General features: G+C 32.5%; 1 protein-coding gene across 3 annotated transcripts; it reads right to left on the reverse strand.

Annotated features, from left to right (window-relative positions):
- Positions 1 to 1606: 1606 nt before the first annotated feature.
- Positions 1607 to 7684, reverse strand: LOC114726137 (protein HOTHEAD). Of its 3 annotated transcripts, XM_028912705.1 has the most exons (5): positions 7567 to 7684; positions 5619 to 6263; positions 3302 to 3711; positions 2184 to 2737; positions 1607 to 1919 (listed from the first exon to the last, which is right to left on the reverse strand). In XM_028912705.1, exons 1-5 carry the CDS (start codon positions 7649 to 7651, stop codon positions 1886 to 1888), a joined length of 1728 nt encoding a protein of 575 aa, XP_028768538.1. In that variant the 5' UTR covers positions 7652 to 7684; the 3' UTR covers positions 1607 to 1885. The 3 variants fall into 3 exon arrangements, with proteins under 3 accessions (XP_028768538.1, XP_028768539.1, XP_028768537.1); XM_028912706.1 differs by lacking the exon at positions 1607 to 1919 and having other exon boundaries at positions 2129 to 2737; positions 3302 to 3705; positions 5625 to 6263; XM_028912704.1 differs by lacking the exon at positions 1607 to 1919 and having other exon boundaries at positions 2129 to 2737.
- Positions 7685 to 8128: the final 444 nt, after the last annotated feature.

The raw sequence follows: 8128 nt of genomic DNA on the forward strand, positions 1-8128 counted from the left end.
AAAAAAAAGGTCTACTATTCTTTGATTAGTTTAATTTTTATAGTAAACAATGACCAACAAAGTTTTTTTTTCCTTTGGCTATAATGTATTAATCTCAAATTTTATTAATTCATTAAAATATTTTTTGTCATTTATGATAATAATATTATATAATAATTTTTAGATATATTTTCAAAGAAGGTGTAGTAAACATCTTTGGAAATCAAATCAACCGGATGCAATGCCTCATAATTAAGCAACCAAAAACTACACTGGATACTAAATCAGTTGAGGTAGTAATTCAAGATTAGTGGGTCAATATTGAAAATAATATAATTTAATTAAAATGAGCAAAAATATTCATAGTTTAATTATAAAAAATAATACTCCTATGGTTCTAAATATAAGACCCATTTTGTAGTATATTACTTATTTTATAGTATAAAATACACTACAAAATGAGTTTTATATTTAGAACCGGAAGAGTATTTATTTTTTCTAATGCTACTCATATTACAAAATATTTGTTAGGATATTGAAAAATATTTATCTATATAAAAAAATTTCTTTTTTTATTTCTATTTTTTTCCTTCCCCCCATGAAATATTCCTTTTTTAAATTAATTTATCTCTTTCTTTTCTCTTCTACATGAGTATTGCACATTTTCTTTTTCATGACACACATCATGAGGTTAGCTTTTTCTTCCTCTCTCCTCCTTGAACAATGAACATAGCAGATTCAAAATTGCTTCTTGAAACACATGTCTCCTCTTCTTTAGTGAAATTGGTTTCTTCCTCTCTCATAGTCTAATTTCTCTTTCTTTTTCAAAGAGAGGTGAAAACCAATAACCATTTTTTCTCTCTGCACATCCATTCTACTCTGTTACTTATCTTCCTCCTTGCTTTCGACTCTTTCATGAGCATATCGGCTTCGAAGCAGCGCATAACAAACTTCCCAACGGGTCTTCCTTTTCATGATTTTCTCTGCTTCTGCCACTTGTCTCAATAGTATCCATGACTTCTCCAACAAAAAGTGAGAAGGTCACACTGAAAAAGAACTAAATGGGAAAAAAAGACAAAAAAAAAGAACCCATGACCCACCCAACACAACCGTTTTTTCTGTTTTCATCTGTTTTTTTTTTTGTTGGCGTTTGTTCTACGTTGATTGGGAACCGGTGAGCGAAACCTTGGTCCATCCCCCCGGCATTGCTCATAATTAATAATAGGTGCCCATTCGGTTTTGAGGGTAAATTTGATGTTTTTACCCATATGTCTATTTGATATGTATTCTTGAGTTCAAAACACAAGGATTCAATAAATGCATGTGGCTCTTTTATACTAATTATCTAATTTTTAATATAAAAGCTGATTAATTAATTTGAGTAAATTAAGGATGTTAGTAAAATTAGTTAATATGATATTTTTTTCCTAAAATACTATAAGTATCTTTTTTATTTCCTCCCTCCTCTACTTGATCATTGATATCAGTGGAGTTAATTTAAAAAAAAAATTGATAAATATGTAAAATAAATCTTACATATAAGAAAAATGTCAACTCTTCAATTAGGTCTTATAATAAGCAATGGAGAAGTACTTGAATCGTCTGACCACTATGGAACGACTGATTGTTAATAAAGGTACGGTAATGCAACATGCATTTTTGCAAAAAGAAGAAGACGAGGGCTTGGTATGTAATTGTGATAGCTGTGTGTCACCCTTCTATATATTTGCGATATGGGCGCGTGTAAAGAAGGAAGAAGGCATTTTTAACATCATAACCTTGTAATTTACTTAGAAGTAGTGGATTAAATATCACTAATTTCTGATTACTTAGAATGGACACGCAGACGAAAGATACTGCAAAGCGAAGGACAAAACATTAAACAAGGACTCAAGGACCCTCTTCACTATCTTTCTCTTAAAATCTTCTGCCCCATATACCTGCGTCAAAGTTGTCGTTAAAAAAAAAGTCATTTAATAAGCTCCAATTACAACAATATTATGAACTAAATTTAGATGTTCCTTAATTACTAACCATTTTATTCACTGATTCTAGATGAAAAGTAACTTCGAAAAAACAAAGAAAAAGAAAAAAATAAAGAAAGAAAATCATCCTATATATGATGTTTTAATTGAATAATAAAAACCTAAACATTCTACCAGATTCACAAGTCTATGAATATATATGTTAATAATGTACTATACCTTCCAAGCATCATTACAGTAGCTTGAGGATTGGTCCCAGGTGAGCTAAAGAAGGTAGAAGTATCAATAACTCTCAAAGAATCCACATCCATAACTTTATAATCTCGATCCACAACCTTATCAACATGGCAGCCTCCATGATAGTGATAGATTGTTAAGACAGTGTCTATACAATATTGTTCCAAAGAGAAAGCAGCACTTGGATGTTTTGGCCTCAAGTTCACTGGTAAGCTCAAGACCAAGTCAATTAAGGCTCGCACTGGCACATTCTTATATCGGAACTTTGAGAAAGCTTTGGAGTTTATCACATCAATGATGGTTTTCATGCCTTCAACACAGATCCTAAGGTCTTCAGGTTCCTTGAAGTAGTTGAATGTGACTAATGGATTGTCGTTTGGATCAGTGGTATGCAGCTCAAGATGGCCTTTTGAGAGAGGTCCCATGACTTTTTCCACTATGATTCCCCCTTTAAGATTTACACTCCCAAGGGATCCAAAAGTTTTTGTCCATATAGTCTCATTTGCTTGAGGGGAAAACATGGAGGGTTGGCCCGTCTTCAAATAAGAACCACTTAAGTTATCACTTCAAATTGATAAATTTTTTTCTTAGGAGACACTGTAAGTTTAAAATTATAAGGACAATCGAACCTATGACCTCCCACTTATAAGAGACCTTTTATGTCACTAAACTATAAGACTATTTGTTTCTTCAAACATAATTAAACTGTATGCAATTCAATTATACATTATATTGCATGTTATTAAATTTACTTCTTAAGCTATTTCAAAAGATATGAATCCATTCAAAGATGTATGCATGGTCATGCTATGCTGATTTGTTAGGGTTTTGTATTCATGAAAATTTGTTTTGACTAAGACTTTTTCTGTTTGACTGCACAAGTATCTTTCTATTGGAATCTATTTGAGATATTGCTAAGTACTAAATGTGACCTCCTCTTTTAATGAAAATATAAGCATTAGTTTGTCATATCATATAGAACTTAGACTTATTTTTTGCTAAAGCATAAGTATCTTCCTATTGGAGGCAATCCAAAACTTAGACTTATTATTAAAGGTAAGGTATGTGAACTAACTTAGTGAGTATTGCATAATACTAACCTTATTGGACAAAGTCTCAAGTATCCTTTGAAGGGCATGAACCCAAGGAATCCCCAAACCCAATCCACTGCCACCTTCAATATAGCTCCCAAACTTGGTGATGCCCACCATTTGGACAAGAGAGAGTTCAACAGGTAGAGGAGAAGGCACAACCAAAGCATTCATTGGGTTATCAGCCATGCCTTGCCCCACCATGGCCTGATCCAACACCACTTTGATACCATGGGCCTGAAGATGTTGGGCCGGCCCAATCCCACTCAGCATCAGTATTTGTGGGCTTCCAATTGCACCTGCTGACAATATTATCTCACCTTTTCCTTTCAAGTATGCTTGGTGTGTGACTCCATTCTCGTCTTTAAATGTTACTCCATAGGCTTCTTGCCTCCCACTTTTTGTGCCTGGAACTTCAACTATTTGTTGTCATGTTAATGATAAAACTATCCTCAAGTGACCTTTTTTTTCCCCCCCTATTGGTGTTTGTTTAAGGATATCAGAATGTTGTTTAAATATCAGATGCTAAGGTTACTTTTGAGGAAAATGTAAAATGGACAAGGAGAGGGAGAGTGAGTGGACCATCATGGAAAGGTCATTTTTATTTTTATTTTGGCTGAAAATGAAAAGGTCATTTTCAGACTAAATGTGTTTGATAATTATAGGCAGGAACAAATCATAGTTTTTTTTTCCATTTAAGGTTGGATGGAAAACAAGCAAGAAATGAAAGAAATAAATTAAAGTGACTAAATCGGATGACCCAAGTTGAGTTTTCAAATCATGAACACTATCTTGATATAAACTGGAAAGCTAATATTTTTAAGAGAATTGGCAATTAAACATATACATAAAATAATGGTTTTTTTTAAAATATACAAATTAAAATATTTTAAATAAGAAAGGTATAATCAAAATTCTTCATAATCTCGGGCAAAATTGACACAATTTTTTATTTTGGGGCAGAGAACACCTCTTATTCACTCAAATAAACATGCTATAAAAACCTTGGGGATATAAATAGAAGGGCTTTAAAAAAAATGGTACAAGTGCCCATAAATTGTCCCTCACATATTACTTCTCCATTTCCATTTTTTTCACATTAATTAAGCTCGTCAATCCATACCAACGGATATAGATTTTTAACTTTCCTTTTCAAAATTATCTCCACCTTTAAATAAAAAGAATGAATAGTTTGTATTTAATATTTTATAAAACTATGATTATAATATTTATAAAATTAAATTTTGCTATACTACAATTTAACCACACCGAGTGATTGTTGTTCTACATTACAAATATAAATTGTGTAAGTCAAATTTACAGTTTCAATTTATTTACTTATTTTTATAAGAAAAATGACATAAAAAGAAGTTCACAACTGCATTAATTTGAATTCAGTGCCTAAGAGCTCAAAATTGCAGAGGAGGAAATGCGGCCTGATCTAATATTTTGTAAATGTAATCAAATGATTAAAAGTATCATATTTGAAAAAATAGCTGTTAAATTTGTTATTTTTAATAGAGTTTTTGTCGTTTAACATTTTTCATTACTAGTTCATAACTTGTATACTAGTATTTTTATCATTTAACTACATTTGCAAAATAACGAATCAGGCATCACTTTTTTCCCTGAAGTCTTAGATGTTTGGATTGAAATATTGTAATTTTTAACTTCTTTTTATATATATTTTTATAAGTATAGTTTTACAAAATATTAAATCTAAACTAAAACATGGAGATGAGATTTTTAAAAAAAAGTAAAGAGGAAAATGTCTAAATCCGCATAATCATCTCGCAAGCCACGAAACATTGACACTTAAAACTGTTCTGATTCATGCAACATATACGTGTCACCATATCATATCAAAACAGGTGACTCTCTCTACTACTTATTTTTCACATGTACTAATAAAAACAATTAAAAATATTATATTTATGGTAAAATTCAAGTAATTTTTAATATTATTCTTATTAATATATATAAAATATTTATCAAATAATCTTATAAAACGACAAAAAATTCAACTAGAGGGAGTAGAACAAAACACAACTTGAAGAAGAACATACTCTTTGGACCCTTAATGTAACACTTGATTTGAAAGTTAATATTAGTCCTATATGTAAGACTTATTTTACATATTTATCAATTTCTTTTCAAATTAATTCTATTTATATTTCCTTGACAATAATTTAGTATGGGAAGGAGGGAGAGAATTAAGAGAATAATTTGAGTGTTTTAGAAAAAAACATATCATATTAATTAATTTAATTAATATTATTAATCTACTTAAATGAGTTAATTAGGAAGAGTAATTGTGATCAGTTACCTGAACTGTCCCGAAACAAAATCTTTTGCACGGTGGCAAGAAGGTAGACAGAAATGGAATTGGGATCAGCATAAGTCAACAAATCAGCAGCAGTATGCCGATTACCATTGTCATCAAATATGGAGCCTCCAACCTTAGTCCCAATCAAATGATCATAACTAAAACCATTATAAGGCAACACGCCCACTTCCTTCAGCCCATCTCTCAGCGCCGACTGCCACTGCCTCACCGTCGGCTCAAACGCCACCACCTTCTCCACCCACTCATACGACTCCTCCACCAGCCCCTCATCCCAGCCGGCTTCCCTCACAAACCCGGGCTCCGCCCGCGAATAAAACCCAGCATTTATTACCGACCCGCCGCCAAGGGCCCGGGCTCTGGCATTGAGAACACCGTCGGTGGATATGAACTGCTGGGCGAAGGGAGATGGGGTGGTGTCTGTGAGGGAATTGAGGAAGTTTTTAAGGTTGACTTTGTCAGGTTGGGTGTAGGGTGAGCCTCCTCGTTCAAGAACAAGGACAGTCGCTCCTTGTGAGAGTGTTGCTGCCAAGGGACACCCACATGTTCCTCCGCCGATCACTATGTAGTCATATAGTGATACTTCTGGTGCAGACTTTGCTTCTTTAATGAACGTCAAATATGGGGCTGTGTATAAATTACACAGTCAGAAAGAAAGAGATCCGATCAGTTTATTTTTTCTACAGCTCACGCACCCATCGTATCTTTTATAGAGAATTCAAACTCACAACCTCATCCTAAAAGACTTTATAACAAGTTCTTGGTGTCACGCTACTGGGGAAAAAAAACACTCAATGACCGGCGGAATACTTTCTGTCGGAAAAATTCACTGAAAACACATGGTGAATTCCATCGGTAAAATTACCAACAGAACTCCTGACGGAAATTATTGACAAAAATATTTTGTCAAAAATTTCATCAATAATTTTATTTTCTGACGAAATTAGTCACAGAAATTTTTTTATTGGAAATCCATGGTAAACTCCGTCGAAAAATTACTGACAAAATTTTCAACAAGTTCAGATTATCTTAGTCCTCTAATAGCAATAAAAATTTAGAAATAAGAGTTATTATTAGAAAACTGAGTTATTAATATGTGTGACTTTTGTTGACATTTGAAATTTAAAGTATCCAGGACGTATGTTTAGGCTATACTTTTGAATTATAACATGTTTAGTTTTCAATAAATTAATCATCTCGAAAACTTTCCATTGAAAGGCCATCAATGATTTATGATGAAATGTCCGTCGGATGTTACTCACAGAATTTCAGATTCTGTCACAAATAAAATTAGCAACGAAAAAATTAGAGACGGAAGATATTTCTGTGGGAAATTCCGTTGGTTCACTAATCCATCGGAAAGTGTGCTGGTAGTTTTAATTTCCGTCACTAATTCCATCGATAATCGGTATTTTTTTTTTTCAAGTTTCAGTTGAATTACAAAACCTAACAAAAAGATGGGACAAGTTGAACTAGGACAAGGGGGTGGATATAAATATCAATAAAGAAGCTGGTAAAAAAAAAAAGAATAACGAAGTATAATCGTACTTGCAGGAAGAACTATTTTTAATTCAACTTAATATTACTCAGATATGATTGAACATCGTATGATTATACAAAAACAACAACCAATCCAATTTCATTGTATGAAAAGAAAGTCCAATTTCAATCTCATCTTAAAGGTTAGAAGTCAATGTGTTTCGATCTCATCTTAAAGTGCATACAAACTGTTTCATTAATCTCATCTTAAACCTGTACGAGTTTGGAGGGATGACAATACACACACACATATATGATTTAAGAAAAGAGATTCAATCCAAATATAAATTAAAAATCAATCAACAAAGAAAGGGATGTATGGGAGAAAATGAAGAAGTATGAACTGAATAAAATTCATCATTCTTGCTGAAAAATATATAGACAGACATACCCTTTTTGGAGTAGGAGAAGGCATTAAAGAACAAGAGGCTTCCAGCAAGAAATGGCCAAATAAATTGCAGAAACCTCCCACCCATTTCAGGTTCGTCTTCTCTTCAGAAAGTTAAGGATACACACGCACACAGACACAGACACACACAGAGAAACACACACACACACACACCCTTTTTCTTCACAGAAACGAATCTCGTCGTGCTTCGAAATTAATGTTTCACCAACTTTTGCAATATTAGTTGCGTATGAAAATGGTTTCCAGCGTGGTCTTCATCATCTTTTTTTTTTTTTGGGCGTAGCGCCTTCAACGTATTCTATCGTCCAAATTGAATATCCATATTTATTTTATTTTACTTTTATATTATTAATATTTTTGAGATTAAAAATATGGAATTTTAAAAAAATTTCTAATGTTTCCTTTTTTTTCCGAAAGAAACCATTTAAATTGAATTTAAATAATTAATACAAATTCCATCATAAAAATAATTAAGCATGTGTGATTGAAACAGGACAGGGTACAGACTATAGTTAAATTAAAAATAAAAAGCAATTGGTGAATG

This window comes from Neltuma alba, unplaced genomic scaffold (genome assembly GCF_004799145.2).
Source record: "Neltuma alba isolate B1F8T4 unplaced genomic scaffold, ASM479914v2 tig00012343_pilon, whole genome shotgun sequence".
NCBI classification, from domain to species: domain Eukaryota; kingdom Viridiplantae; phylum Streptophyta; class Magnoliopsida; order Fabales; family Fabaceae; genus Neltuma; species Neltuma alba.

Bases quoted from the DNA above. Each gene is read 5' to 3' on its own strand.
- LOC114726137 (XM_028912704.1), bottom strand. From the start codon at position 7,651: ATGGGTGGGAGGTTTCTGCAATTTATTTGGCCATTTCTTGCTGGAAGC. The intron at 6,264-7,566 runs GTATGTCTGTCT...ATTTATACACAG, and splicing joins CTTCTCCTACTCCAAAAAGG to CCCCATATTTGACGTTCATT. The intron at 2,738-3,301 runs GTTAGTATTATG...TCTTATTTGAAG, and splicing joins TTGAGACTTTGTCCAATAAG to ACGGGCCAACCCTCCATGTT.